Source organism: Pogonomyrmex barbatus, unplaced genomic scaffold (assembly GCF_055798465.1).
Source record: "Pogonomyrmex barbatus isolate J1 unplaced genomic scaffold, ASM5579846v1 scaffold3, whole genome shotgun sequence".
NCBI lineage: Eukaryota > Metazoa > Arthropoda > Insecta > Hymenoptera > Formicidae > Pogonomyrmex > Pogonomyrmex barbatus.
The window spans coordinates 2,156,194-2,171,396 of record NW_028297127.1 but is presented as its reverse complement, the minus strand read 5'-3'; the positions used below and the strand labels follow the sequence as shown (position 1 = coordinate 2,171,396).

The window sequence follows — 15,203 nt, the reverse complement described above, 5'->3', positions numbered from 1 at the left end:
TTAGCGTTGTCCGCCATTTCGGCCATGCTGCCTATATTGGAAGCCTGATGTACAATTTATGTAATAATCAAAGGTATACATCCATGAATGAATAGGATTTTATTGAATGAAATTCACATTCTCATATTGATACAATTCGATTGTGATTTTCTATTCAGGATAACAATTTTATATCTTGCCAATAACTCTTTTTGCAGTTTAAAGAATTAAACTTTAGATGTAAATCGGCGCAGTCACATATTGCTAGCCTTTGTTATAATATATACACATAATTATTGGAATCCATCCAATCGTTCGTCGCAAAAAAATAATTACTTTTCCGATAAAGGAATTTTATTTTTTATGGAATATTTAAAAAAATAGAAGAATTACATATATGTAGAAATACGTTTGAAGCGCTAAAAAGTACACATTTTTACAAAGTATCTGCACTAATTATTTATAGACAGTGGTAAATATAGTTATAAATTATACAACTACGCGTTAATTATCAAGTTCATAAATTATTTATTACTTGTGTAATTACCTACATACGTCACAAATATATTTCGTTTTTAATAAATAACGATATTCCATCACTACTATTCGTATTTAACACGCACGGAGCGCTCGAGGCAACAATATAAGCTACACATCATAAGTTAAATGAAAGAACGATTTAAAAAAAATTCTACCAATCATACAAGTAAATTATCATTTTACTTCGCAATATTTGTGCCTATTATCATCTCTAATGAGAATGCAAGACTCTATCGAGGCCATCGATTTCATAAAAGACTACGAACTAAGATTCTCGCGTGACTTAATATTCTATTGCCTCAAGTCCTCCACTTGTATGCGCATATTTACAAACATTTTTTTTTTAAGTAACTTTTGTAATGTCGCACGATGTCGGAGAAGGAAGCTATTAAATGTCTCGACGCAATTAAGGCAAAGAAAAAAAAAAGAGTACCTGATTAAGATATATAAATATTTGGATATATAAGTATAACGATACTTTGTTACTTTTATCTCATTATTTTGTGTTATATTTACACGAAAATTAATTTATCACGTTTACACAGTTACACGTTATTGCGCGTGGCGATCATATAGATTCATATATAATAATGTAGCGTATAATAGATCTGAACGTTAGAGAGAGATATTGATTTGAAGTCATTAGAATATATATATATATATTTTTTGTCTTCACTTATTATTAACGACAAGTTTACGCAATGAAAATTTTCTTCTCTCATGACAAAATATACCTTTTATCTATTGATGAAAAAAGAATGCGGGAAATACTCCATAGTACGGGGTACTTGTAGAAGTGTTACATTCTCTGTTAACGACATTTGACAGTATCATTAAAATATCGCAATAATTACAGCCCATGTCATTCGACATATTATTTCATACTTGGAACAATTGGGTATTACAGTGATGACTCATCGACTTGCCGTTATAATTATTCTACGCGATGTTTTTTAAGGGGATATCGCGACGAACGTCATTAACGCAGAATGGAATACCGCTACTGGGAAATTACATACGCGCCGAGGAAATATGCGAGGATATTTATTACCTTCTTTTTTTGTTTTGTATACCAAGAAAAAACAGAATTGAACAGTGATTTTATTTTTTCATGCAACTCGGCAATGACGATTCCTTCCGATTTTGCGTGGACTCTTTGTGATTAACTCAATGAGACTTGAATGAAATTCACCGTTATGGGAGTTTCCGACTGACATTAACATCGGGATTGCAACGTGATGCGCGGACATATGATCGCTGCGACATTATATCCTTTTTTTTTCCGTTACGTTCGCTTACAATCGAATGTGGTTGTTGTTTCCTGAGGCTGGGCTTCGGACTTGTCGTCTAGCTCTAATTGAACAGATGCAACAATCTTTTGTTATAGCTTACCTAATACTTCAAAAATGAAGAATATACGGAATATACCGCGTGTACGAGTCATTTTACCATAGTGAACATTTAAACATTCAGTGGTTTGACATCCATGCATAAATTCGCTAAACACGCAAATTATATTTAAATTAATTTATATATTTATATATAAGTTAATATATATAAATATACATATTGAGAAAATGCGATATTAATAACATCCTTATCGTATTGCATATAAGGATGTAATAAAAATAATAACGGTTATTCATGCAAGAAGGGATTCGCAAATTTGTTTCGTATTCTGTGCGATATACGATACTTTTAATATTTTTGCTTTCTTTATGAATTGAGCCATAAATAATCTCTCGTAATGGCATTAACCGTGACTCAACATGGCAGTAAAATGAAGTAAAAAGAAAGTATCCTTTATGCGTATCAACGCTGTTTCAAAGTCTTCGAAGCATCACACAGTTTTATCTTACAGAACAAAGCAATTTCTCGATGTAATTGCACATTGTGCCGTAGTGCTTGGATCTCTATATACATTATGTACACGCATATACTAGCCCTAGATTTAAGAATATGTAACTTATCATACCGTAGGTTTTTTCATAATTTTCGGACGCTTTGTACTTGGAGGAATCTTTTTCTATACGCGCGCGAAATTGAGATATTAAATTAGTACAAAAATATGTATTTTGTAATTGGTGGCTCACTCCGTTCTTTATAAAGAATTTCTGGAGAATTAGGACTTGAGTAATAGTTAGCAAGAAAGCATTGTGTAAAATACACACTTGTGTCTATCTCCGAGGAATGATACAAATTTTGACCTAGAGAATTAAACGACATATAACTAATATCATATATGTATGTACATTTTAATTGTAATTGCTTTATGTTTGAATTTGTACGAATAACGTACAAATTCAAACATTCTTACGAGAGTGCTGTATCTATCTTAATTTTGCATTAAGATCTTTCATGCATGCAACATAAGTGCGAAGAATTATTGTACATATTTATCTCGCGATAAGCATATACATAAATGTACACATAAATAATTTTTCAATTTTAAAAAGTTTAATCAAATAAAATTTATGCATAGTTTTCAATCGAATAATTACATAGTTGCTCATAATAACATGGCACAACATGTTTAGGAAATAAATAATAAAAATATTTTGTCATTGTCATTAATTACTTGTACAATTAGTTTTTAACAATGGTTTTTAAGAAGCATAAGCAGACGAACTATAGATTTTTTATAAAAGCAATTTTATATCTTGACTGAGCAAATTAAGACAAATCTAATGACGTAATTTTTAATAGCGTAAATTTTATTAAAATATAATTTGCTATATGACAAGGGCAGTCGTCTATCTCTATCAAACATCGCAATATTCTAGAGTCAGTACTACATAATATTGCGTAAAAAGCCTTAAATGTAAATAAACCGAAGGTCTTGACGCTAAGACCTAAACAAGCATAATCAACATGGGAACACAACCAACATACTATATTAACAATAAGTACGATCGAATCAGTGAATATATCATGTATCCTATTATCTCGAGACTTATAGGGGAACATGTTTTCGAAATTAATGTTAACTATAAAATAAGAAAAAGACATAAGATACATGATATTTTCTTGTGAGTACGGTGCACAACGAAACAGGAGTACAACAACACAATTTAACGTGATTAAAGGGTGATTGGTGTGTTACCTGTAGAGATCGCGAACTTGATCTTCTCGAAACGCGTTTCTGCACGTGTTCAGCTTGTTCTCCAACGCCTGTGAAACAGAATAATTACAATAAAAAATGTGCTACTTCATTATGATACACCCTAGCTATAATAAACAATACGACAGATGTTACATTGACATTGAAGTTTACGATAAATGTCGAGTTAATAAGGCAGACACGTGTTAGATTAAAAAAATATTAGGAACATGTAGAGTCATTGTTTTCATAATTTAACACAGGAATAGGATGTTCGGCGATGCATAAAACAGGAACGATGAACGTGGTCAGAAGCGTTTGTAATAAAAGCGAAGAAAATAAAATATCGAGACCTGCTCTTTAAGGAGATGCAAAATAATATAATGATGAGAAATCACGATGAGGATCTGCACGCGGTCGGTCTAGGTTGTTGCCTTATACACTGAGTAGACGCGCGAGTCTGGGCCGCCGATAGGCGAGTAGACGAGGTGGTATTCGTTATTTGTCCGCTCGGACAAGTGCATTTTATTCTCCTACAGCCCATACAGACCCACCTGTCAAGCTACCAAAACGCCACGTCACACTAACTCCCAAGTTCCAAGTGCAAATCATGTCCAACTTGTTTACAGTGTATAAAAATATTTACATCTGTTGTAGTACACATATAATCATTATTCTATTGACTTGACTGCGACACGAGATCTTTAAAATAGTTGCTCAGTGCTATCAAATTCATATACAGCAACTCTAAACGGTGTAACTTACGTTACGCGTAGATATAGAAAAAAACATACAAGCCATGCCTCAAGCTTAGAAAACTACAAATGTAAAAAAAAAAAAGAAAGTTTTGTACATGCTTACCCCGACTTTTCGCATAAGATCACCGATCATATTCATTGCCAGTATTCTAGTGCAGGGTGGTAATGGTTGGCTCATGTTGTTGTTATTGTTGTTTCCAATAACACCCCCTACCATCCCATGTCCAACTAGCGAAAAATAAAAATTAATATAATTTATTTGTGATCAAATAAAATTATAAATCCATTATTAGATTTATTAAATTTTAATATCATGTAAAAAAAGATTTTGGAAAAGCCGAAAAAAAAAAAAAGAAAATGCTGCTAAGAATGTTTATTTAATTACATCAGTGAGAATACTGCAAACTGGTTTTTTTTTCTTTTTTTTAGGTCCATAAATTGTTAAGTAGTCAAATATTTCAAAATGAAAGATTTATTTTTTAAAGTTTATCAATATTTTTATCTTCTTATCCATTCGAGCACTTTTTGATGTTTATATGATTCATCACATTTATCAATTTTGGTGATGGTCTTCTCAGCATACGAAAAACACACTGTATCCTAATAAAAGCTTTGTGCGACCTACTTTTTATCGGCGAAGTCGTTGTGTTATTCGGAGGTATGGTTGGTGGGACTATTTGGCTAGCGGGTGAATTTGATTCTAATTCGGCCTGTAGCTTATTACTATCGACAATGCTATTGCGAACTCTTTCAGCAGACTTGTTATTATCTGCATGATGTCTTTCGTGCACTTGTATTTCCTGTTTTAAATCTGAAATATCGCGAAATATTAGTCGTCATTTTAAAGTCAAGAAACAAAAGAAAAAAGGAGATTACTGACCTCTAACTTCATCCATTAATCTTTGCACTATGACTTTTAGGCCTTCTTTTTCATCCAATTCTGATTCAAGCAAAGCATTTTTTTCTATAGCTAAATTAAACTTAGCTTCTATTTCCTCTTCTGTGACCCTATTTATTCTATAAAAAAAATATCTCTTATCAACTGCCAAATTATCAATCTTTAATTCATCAATTGGAAATATATATACCTGTGTGCTCTTTCTAAGTCGTCATTTTTTTGTTCGAGTTCCCTAATATATTTTAGTAGATGTTCATGTTGTTGCTGTAAATCTTGTGCCTTTCCCTGGAACATGGCGCAATCTGCAGACTGTTGATCTAGTCGTGTCCTCAATTGTTCGACTTCTGTGGCAAGTCTTGTATTTCTTTGTCTCAATTCCCTATTTGTCTTTTCCGCTTGTTCCAGAGAAGTCTCCAATTCTTTCTCCAACATCTGTGAATTTTCCTGGAATTCTTCCAATTCCCGTTCGACATCATCTTTCCTGTGACATCAGTAAGTACTGTATTAATTTCAATTATTTTCCACTTTGAAGAGTTATCGTAGCATATTTTATTTGTTTTGTAATTCTATATATCTTCAACATTATTTTACTTATGATATTCTGACAACTGTTTATCAAAAATCATTTTGTCCCGATAGATTGCAATATTATATTTCATCAAAGCTTGATATATGAGGATAATCCACCTTTGAAGCAGTTGATTTGCCAGATCCATCCAGTATTGAATCTCCTCATCCTTGGACAGAAATTCTGGCGGATCCAAATCCATCATTGCGCTTTCGGATGACCACAAGGTTGTGCGCAATCCTGTTGTCCTCCGATCTTCCAATGTAATCCGAGAGATGTTACACAGATACAATTGCTCTGTCTTACGCGCTGCACGTCAACATTCTGCAAGGAGGCAAGCGTGTCAAAATCTTCCGGACGGAGGAAACGCAAATCGAAAAGGATCTAGGTGTCCGTATTTTTCTTATTCTCGCCCAGCATTCGAGTCGTTAATTTCGATCACGTCGAAAGCGCATCCCGCTCGAAATTCCATTTGCGGCGAGAGTTTTCAGAATCAAAAGGGATCGATAGGGAACAGAGGACGATCGGGAATGCTTCGCGGATGCACTCTCGACGTCTAGTGGATGAGGACGGACCTTGGGCAATCACTCCGCGGCGAGACGTAGTCGCGTGCGACGCCTGATGTCATTACCGTGTTATTATGAGTCACACTGGCACGGGCAGGCGAGGAGGTGCAGGCAGGCGGGCAGACGGACGCGTAGAAAAATCGGTGGTGCACTGACGGCAGGAGAAGGAGAGAGGGATAGTTGTGAGACAGGAACCTTTCAACGGATGTCGATGTTCATATCTCGTACGTCGGGCACGCGCATTCGACCCCGTCGTCACGTCACGGGCTCGCCGATCGCGGCCAATGATCGTGTTAAGGAAGAAAAGATAACTCGACAAGAGTGCCTTATAATGATTGGATTGTATTCTTGAATCCAAAAGAATGTCCATCCAATCCAATCCAATCCAATCTCAGTTTAGATCTCCGAAAGTAAGAACCAATCATATTCGAGTGCTACTCAGCCGCTTAAGGTCCGGTTGCACCAACATTATTTTGCTTTTAGCGAGACTTGAATATGTGCCTGTCTTTATCTTTCTTTCTAAATAAATAAAGACACATATTTAAATCTCGCTAAAAGCCTAAGTAACGTTGGCGCAATCAGACCTAAGTGTCTTATGTCCATAATGTTAAAAATCGATTCGATTAAAATCAATCGTATTGACCGAAATAGTCCGAAATCTTGGATTTCGATTTCTATCGTGGGCACAAGGCTTTAGAAAAACAAAATACTTGTAATCGGATCCATCCACGAACATCGGTTCTAAAGGCTTATCCAAACAAAACTGGTATAGTTGAATAACCATGTACACAAAAAATTATCCAATCAAATTTTACGCATATCCTTAGGGTCTGTCCAAATAAACTTGCATAACCATGTGCATAAAAAAAATAATGTAATCGCATTTCTAATGTAATGATTTAGAATATGAGTTGTAGCGTCAAACGATGCGCATCTAGGCCCCTATTCTTGAAATATATCGCAAAACAAAAATCCTATAGTATATGTCACGTATACTATAGAATTTTCATGTGTCAAGAATAGAGCTCCAGTGGTCCGTTATTAAATGACACGTAATAATAATGGAACAATAGGTTTCAATGAAATCGGCCTGAAATGTGCAACTAAATTCTAACTCTGTTTTAATGTAATTGAGTTTTGTTCTTATTTCCTCACTGGATCTAATTATATAAATCAATCATATTAAAAAATCTTATTAAGCTGCTTTTTCTTAAAATGCCAAAATCTTGGACCATTATGTAAAGTGAATGTGATTCGTCCTTCCATAATTATTAGTCTGCATTTTTATGCCACTTGAGATTTTGCTCTCTTTATTGCTGATTTGATATTTTTGATTTATTTTTTATCGAAGTTGTTATTGTAGTCTTTATTGGATCTATTTTGAGTTAGGGTCATTCTTAGCCTATGTTTCTTGATTTCAGATTCAGATCAAGATCATTTCATCATTTAAAGAAAAAGAAAATAAGTCAAGAGTAATAAAAGGAAAAGAAAAGGGAGGAATTTGATGCTATTAAAAGTAATAAAAAAATAAAAATCAAAGAATAAAAATGATAAAATGATGCAAGAGAAAGATAATTTCAAATTAAATAAAACACAAGTTATTAATAATCATAGAATCTAGCAAAAAAATTATATATTATTTAGTACAAAAAATATATTGTTATGAAGAATGCCTGCATATTGTATTGTTCCTGGCTGTAAAAGCAAGTATAAACAGAAGAGCATAAATGAATTTCAAAGTAAATTACAAAATGAATCACAAGATGAGTTGGAAGACACACCAAGAATATCATTTCACCAGTGAGTACATTACATATAACCTGGAACATTATGATACTCTGATGTTTTTATCAATATAAATAAATTTTAAATCATTATTTATTTTTTATTTTTTCTAATTTTTAAAACTAAAAAAGAAAAAAATGAACGAAAATTAAAAATGATATTCTTAAAAAATGGACATCAATTAAATAATATTGTCTAATAATTTATTGTTTGATAATCAAATTGAAGCCTACAATTTCTATGATTTATGTATTGTGGTTATAAGATTAATTTATTATATTGAATGTTGCCGGATATAATCGTTTCTATTATTGAATTGTATATACAGATAATTAATTATTATTATGTATCGAGATATTTTTCTTTTTATACTTATTATATTTCTTTTCTTATAGCTTTCCTTCGGATCCTGTTAAAAAGAATATGTGGATAAAAAGTCTTAAACTTGAGGACAAAATTCTATATTCGACAAGTACTGTTTGTTCTCTTCATTTTGAAGAAAAATTTATAGACCGTGCATGTATGACAAAAGTAAGACTGAAAGAAAACGCCATACCATATGTAAGTATGTATAATAACATATATGTATCAAATATATAATTATAAAAATTAAATATAAAAAACTAAATTAAAGTAATATCATAAAATAAGTCTTTATAAAATTAAAAAAATATTTTGATGAATAATTATAGTTAATTGAAAAAGCAATAGCCGACAATATTTGCAATTTACATATGAAAGATAGGATCAAATTAGAAAATGAAGCTACACTTTCTCATGATAACAGTAAGTTTTTTTTTATATTTTTAAATAATGATTATTTTAAAATTTGTGTGCATAAAATATAGATATAACAATTTCATTGTAGATTTAATATGTAATAAAGAAACAAACACCTCACCTTTAATATTGCGAAAAGTACAAATGGTTGAAAAAGAAACCAGAGTTTCACCTGAAAGAATATGGAATTCTCCGGCTGCACAAATGATTAAAGAAATGAATCATATAACAATTAAGGATTTGAAGAAACGAATTAAAGTATTGGAACAAAAAGTTAGGGAAAAAGATAAGAAAATTGTAGTTATGAAAGATATTCTACGTGAATTAGAAGTAGACTATATCAGTGATGATGAAGATTAATGTAAAATTAATCCAAATGTCTTAAAATCGTTTTTGGTACAACTTTAAGAACCGTGACATAAAAGAACTTAAGCAGTAAGTGAATCAGCCAATTACAGTTGAGAATTTGAGTAAGACAGTAACATAAGCAGTAGCAAATCCGTAACGTTGATTTCTTTACTGCCTAAGTTTTTTTTAGTGCCAGAGCCCTAAGATATCGAACTAATCACAAAGCAATATTCATCGTTTGTTTTTATCCGCCTTTGATTGATATTTCAATATAAGAAGAAACCTATTTATTATGAATTTTACATGTATTACATTATTTTGACGCCTTATTTATATTTGAAATTATTTTAAATATATTTAGAAGCAAACTCAAGGTGGTCGTTAATTTTAGAATATGATATACGAAAAGTTGAATCTATGAACAATAGTTGGCATGGCCGCATGTGCGCATCTCATCAAAAATTCTCAAGTTTATAAGAAAGATTAAAAGTCCCCAGAAATGTCATAGCTGCGTTCAGCAGAGAAAGCGGCTTTGCAACCGTATAAAAATCTTTGATATGATTGGTGTTTGCCCTTAGTTCCTCATGGATCTAAATGTATAAACCAATCATATTGAAGAATCATTCTTCGCTGAACGCAGCCATAGAGTTCAAATTTTCAAAGTTCGCGACACTGTAGTCAGGTATAAAAACAGATCGCGCTTCCCATATCCTCCATTTTCTTCGTCAGCAGCATCATGGTGAGTTGTGCGCGTTTCAGAATCCAGCAAAATCTACAATTTGTTTAAACATTTAGATTGTAAAATTACAAAATCACACTCTTGAACATTCTATTTGGACTTTTAAACGAATATTGAAACTTATATCAATATACAGTTAGTGTATTTCGATGAAAATGAGAAGGTGATCATGGTGCACATGGTCTTCCGTGTAACGCCTCACAACGGTTTTTATTACTCCACTGTGATGATCAGATTATAAAGTTTATGGTTTTCGTCTGAATAATAATGACGATATCGCTCTAGGGCGGTCTGAGTTTTTTTTTAATCGAAAAAAAATTAGTCTTGCGTATTTGCCACGTGTCTCACATTTTCGCGTCTCATTGCAGTCGCACAGGAAGTTCAGCGCCCCTCGACACGGGTCGATGGGTTTCTACCCAAAAAAGAGATCCCAGAGGCATCGCGGAAAGGTAAAGGCTTTTCCGAAGGATGATCCCAGCAAGCCTGTGCACTTAACGGCTTTCATCGGCTACAAAGCTGGTATGACTCACGTTGTGAGGGAAGCCGATCGTCCGGGATCAAGTGAGTAACTTATATAAGAAAAAATTTAATTAAAATTTTAAGTAAAATATTGACGTTAGAGGTCTAAATTGTTTTCAACCATCCTTATAATATGATACTTAGTATTTTATTAATAATGCGACGTGTTAACTTGGGTGTCGATCGAGGCAGAAATGCATTGATCCACCTGGGTTGCAGCGCGAGAGCTGCTGTCAATGCAGTATGTTTTCAATGCTGCCATGTCGAATAATAACCCCGTGCACTGCTCATGCAGAACGCATGGAAGCAAGGTATATTCCACAAACTCGTTGGAGCCCATTGGGCAGTGACCATTGAGACAAACCATGCCTAGTACAGTTCCTTCTAAAACATTAATTTTTGCATTTTATTTTAGATACACATTGTAAACATTAATTGTTTGTTTTCAGAGGTGAATAAAAAGGAGATTGTAGAAGCAGTTACTATCCTCGAGACACCACCAATGATTGTGGTTGGTCTTGTCGGATATATTGAAACGCCACATGGACTTCGAGCACTTGCCACTGTCTGGGCTGAGCACTTGTCAGAGGATTGCCGCAGGCGTTTCTACAAGAATTGGTTAGTAGAAGTCATTTTTATGTAATCATATAATTTAAACTTATAACAAAGAACGAGTAACTTCATTTTGAATTCATTGGAATTATAAATAAGCTACGATGTGCTAACCTGGACGTTGATCAATTCGGAAACGCGTTGATCCGTCTGGGTTGCAGTATGAGAGCTATCTTTAATGTAGTATATTCTCGAGACTGCCGCGTCGAAGAGAAACACTGTGCTTTGCTTGTACAAAATGCATAGAAGCAAGGTATATTCCATAAACTTTTTGGAGCCCATTGGGCAGTGACCATTAAGATAAACCATACCTGGTACAGTTCTTCTCTTTAAAGAATCATTATACTATTATTTCACATATACAATATTAAAACCATCGCATCAGCTCTCCGCTCGTACGATGAGAGTGATAATTTGGACATAGCCGTTAAAGCTGGGCTTTTAAAACATGGCTGGTCTAAAAAATGTGTCCAGTCTCCTCTCATCACGATGAGACTGGCACGTTACAGATACCCCGATGGTGTACTGAGACGTGTACACAGACGGGCATTGCAAATGATTTTCCGACAGGTACAAGAGTAAGAAGAAGGCGTTCACGAAAGCATCGAAGAAATGGCAAGATGACCTCGGCCGCAAATCCATCGAGGCAGACCTCAAAAAAATCAAGAAGTACTGCAGTGTTGTTCGCATTATCGCGCATACTCAGGTAATTAGAACGATTCTGGAGTATTAATAATAGCGACAATGGGGTATTAGTGATTAGAGAAATACAGAGAACTGTAGAGAAATGAATAAATTGGTTTTATCTTATTTTCTAGATGAAACTATTGAGGCAGCGTCAGAAGAAGGCTCATATCATGGAGATTCAATTGAACGGTGGTACTATCGAGGATAAGGTGCAATGGGCGCGCGAACATCTGGAAAAACCAGTGCCCGTTAGTAACGTATTCGCTTCCGACGAGATGATTGATGTTATTGGAGTTACAAAGGGAAAAGGGTACAAAGGTATGTCTTTACACATATAAATTTGTTTGTGTGTGCTATTTGCCCTCCCATTGCCCCAAGATTGCCGCTTTTTTGCCCCCCCCCCCCCCCCCCCCCCCGACCAGTACATGCACACATCCAGAAAAGCATGCTTATAGAAAAATACTTTGGACTGTATGATGAAAAAAGCATGACGTGCACTTATCTGATTATCTTGAGGATAATACCATGCTGCCTTCCTACTGAAGTCCCCCAAAAAGAGACTAACTGTGAATCGAATTTGTTTGCCCTTATTTAGCGGAGCACGTGTGACTTTAAAGAATTGACATTTTTTCGCTTCTTACAGGTGTTACATCCAGGTGGCACACGAAGAAATTGCCACGCAAGACTCACAAGGGTCTGAGAAAGGTTGCCTGTATTGGTGCTTGGCATCCCAGCCGCGTGTCCTTCACTGTCGCACGTGCTGGCCAGAAAGGATATCATCATCGCACAGAGATGAACAAGAAGATCTACAGAATCGGTCAGGGAATTCACACCAAGGATGGCAAGGTAATATCGCTTTAGATTCGAGGGATAACTAATGCCTCTTCCCTAAGTCGATCTTTTAAGACATGAGGAAAAGATTGATTTTCAACTTCGAAAGAGGCGAAATGAACACTACTTGCTCATAGTACCTAACGCATAACTTTTCTATTAGTGCTTTAGGTTTCCCAGTCAAGTTACAAAAAATTGGACGTTACGAATGCTTTAAAATTATTCATTGAAATTGTTATTTATGATATCTTTTTACAGATCGTGAAAAACAACGCCTCAACGGAGTACGATCTTACTGAGAAGACTATCACGCCTATGGGTGGCTTCCCGCATTACGGTGAAGTAAACAATGACTTCATCATGATCAAGGGATGCTGCATGGGTCCGAAGAAGCGCGTGATTACTCTCAGGAAGGTAAGAATGAATAATAACTAGCAATGATATATTGTTCCTACATTTCCATGATGTATTCATAAAGAGCCCAGCACAATTTTGATCACAATGATAGTTACAAATGATAGGACTGATTCGATATTTGATGTTAAATTAATCGATGTTTAAAAGCAAAGTTACGTAACATTGACGCGTGTTTTGCAGTCCTTGTTGGTGCATACCAAGAGATCAGCGCTGGAGAAAATCAATCTCAAGTTCATTGATACCAGTTCCAAATTCGGACATGGTCGCTTCCAAACTGTCGCTGACAAGACTTCCTTCATGGGTCAACTCAAGAAGGACCGTCTGCGCGAGGAAGAAGCGCGAAATGTCGGCTTGCCGACCGCCCAGCCAGCGCAATAAGATTCTATTGCAAGATTTATGAGAAAAAAATAAATTTTTAAAAACCATATATGCTAGACTCTTTATTTTGTCATATATTCATATTCTCTCTCGGAGGGAATATAAGTCTGAAACATTTTAATAACATTTTAATTCTCTGTTATGTAGATTGTTTTATGTAGAGCTGTAATCTTTAATTCAATTTTTAAAATTAGAAGAAAAAGATTATGTGCATTCTAGTCTCTAGTTTCATTCACAATTTTATTTTTGGATATAAAGATAAGAACTTGCATAAAAATAAAATACTGAAATGATTGAAATAATTAAAATGTTTTGAGATTAATGTTTTTCTTATTCAAATTCGGCAGCAACAAAACTGCACAGCCAATCAAATTCCTATTTCTCCCTCTCTGGATTCTGTCTTTCAGTTAATCTGTCTGTGCATCGTGCGGCAACGTGATCTATACCGTGCGATTGGCATAAAGAAACAATTTTATAAGGTTGATATTAATTGTTATTGTTGATCTTTTTCGCGACGATGGCGGAGAAGGATAATATATTATACAAATTCATGAACACCATGTTCTACGTGTTGGATACGCCGGTAACTTACGTCCGAGGTATTATCTAATCATCCATAATCATGGTTATGTTGTTCCCAACTGAACGAACATCTTTCCCGTTTCAGAGAAAATTGTAGTGCCGAACCAAAAGAAATATCCGTGGTATCATCAACAGTATCGTCGCGTGCCGACGATCGACGAATGTTATACGGACGACATAGTTTGTTATACCGAGGCAAATTGTCAATTCGAACGCGACAAGTAAATTAAAATTTTATATTAGACTAAAAAAAAAAAAAAAAAAAAAGCGAAGCAACAGAATAAATCCTCTATTATTCATAGAATAATCACATCAATTGCTTCCATTTATTCTTGATCTTCTAATTCTTCTTTTTTCCTTTTCAGACAAGTAGAAGATGAAATTCTAACAATTCTGAGAAATCGTTTCGAACAGTGCATTTTCTATCATGGCAAGGATAGATACTTCTGCGATGAGTTGAAAAAGACTTATGATGATGCAGCTGTCGCTTGGTTTATTAAATGTACGTCATGTATCTATGATAGAAGTTACAGTATCGAGATTCTAAAACTAAAAACAAATTTAGATCTTAATGCTTCATTACAAAATCAAGTTTTATTTTTAATCTAATTGAATCAAAATCAGAATCAAAAAATTATATTTTATTACCTAAAGGAATCTATGGAGATCCCACTATATCATTTATCAATTAAACTCAACTTAAATGAAGAATCAGAAAATTATAAAAGTTCATCACATAACATTCAAGTTTAGCTTGACATAAAGGATTACCATTTTTACTTGTTCTTTCAAATGTGCGTACAGATGGTGAAATGGGAATAGGCTTGAATGTAAAAAATGCATATATGAAACAGAAACATCGTATGATCTGGGAACGCCGTCATGGTCCAGTAGGTACCGGTATGAAAGGGCAAGCGACTGAAGCGTAGCAATTTACAGTGGCATCGTAGATGACAATTTAATGGCAAACGCATTCACAATATTATGGATGTGAATCGCAGGTTTGCTTGCAACGTGTACAGATGTGTTGTGAATTAAGAAAACGGCGGGATAATAAAAGTAAAAAAATTTATCAGAATTTTAATCTCTCATCTCATTTGCATCTCTGTAACAATC

At 34.3% G+C, this 15,203-nt stretch overlaps 4 protein-coding genes and 1 non-coding gene across 7 annotated transcripts; 4 read left to right on the top strand and 1 right to left on the bottom strand.

Annotated features, from left to right (window-relative positions):
• Window positions 1-80: 80 nt before the first annotated feature.
• On the bottom strand, window positions 81-6,676 carry nudE (Nuclear distribution protein nudE). Of its 3 annotated transcripts, none has more exons than XM_089080105.1 (9): window positions 6,419-6,676; window positions 5,963-6,167; window positions 5,466-5,756; window positions 5,258-5,394; window positions 5,003-5,188; window positions 4,481-4,605; window positions 3,973-4,181; window positions 3,623-3,690; window positions 81-1,872 (listed from the first exon to the last, which is right to left on the bottom strand). In XM_089080105.1, the coding sequence occupies exons 2-7, from the start codon at window positions 6,046-6,048 to the stop codon at window positions 4,014-4,016; spliced, it is 993 nt and encodes a 330-aa protein (XP_088936231.1). In that variant the 5' UTR covers window positions 6,049-6,167; window positions 6,419-6,676; the 3' UTR covers window positions 81-1,872; window positions 3,623-3,690; window positions 3,973-4,013. The 3 variants fall into 3 exon arrangements, with proteins under 3 accessions (XP_088936231.1, XP_088936230.1, XP_011635838.1); XM_089080104.1 differs by having other exon boundaries at window positions 6,475-6,676; XM_011637536.3 differs by lacking the exon at window positions 3,973-4,181 and having other exon boundaries at window positions 5,963-6,672.
• A 718-nt stretch (window positions 6,677-7,394) lies between these two features.
• On the top strand, window positions 7,395-9,690 carry LOC105426354 (THAP domain-containing protein 2-like). The gene is made up of 5 exons (XM_011637532.3): window positions 7,395-7,535; window positions 7,831-8,209; window positions 8,590-8,755; window positions 8,887-8,980; window positions 9,063-9,690. The coding sequence occupies exons 2-5, from the start codon at window positions 8,079-8,081 to the stop codon at window positions 9,332-9,334; spliced, it is 663 nt and encodes a 220-aa protein (XP_011635834.1). The 5' UTR covers window positions 7,395-7,535; window positions 7,831-8,078; the 3' UTR covers window positions 9,335-9,690.
• Window positions 9,691-9,917: 227 nt separating this feature from the next.
• RpL3 (ribosomal protein L3) lies at window positions 9,918-13,554 on the top strand. The gene is made up of 8 exons (XM_011637531.2): window positions 9,918-10,061; window positions 10,430-10,622; window positions 11,030-11,198; window positions 11,763-11,898; window positions 12,011-12,197; window positions 12,523-12,725; window positions 12,969-13,124; window positions 13,308-13,554. Exons 1-8 carry the CDS (start codon window positions 10,059-10,061, stop codon window positions 13,503-13,505), a joined length of 1,245 nt encoding a protein of 414 aa, XP_011635833.2. The 5' UTR covers window positions 9,918-10,058; the 3' UTR covers window positions 13,506-13,554.
• LOC112552552 (small nucleolar RNA U43) lies at window positions 10,285-10,360 on the top strand. The gene has a single exon (XR_003096673.2). It is a non-coding gene; the product is annotated as a small nucleolar RNA U43 (small nucleolar RNA).
• Window positions 13,555-13,893: 339 nt separating the features above from the next.
• On the top strand, window positions 13,894-15,165 carry ND-PDSW (NADH dehydrogenase (ubiquinone) PDSW subunit). The gene is made up of 4 exons (XM_011637530.3): window positions 13,894-14,104; window positions 14,173-14,308; window positions 14,453-14,589; window positions 14,892-15,165. The coding sequence occupies exons 1-4, from the start codon at window positions 14,023-14,025 to the stop codon at window positions 15,014-15,016; spliced, it is 480 nt and encodes a 159-aa protein (XP_011635832.2). The 5' UTR covers window positions 13,894-14,022; the 3' UTR covers window positions 15,017-15,165.
• The last annotated feature ends 38 nt before the right edge of the window (window positions 15,166-15,203 follow it).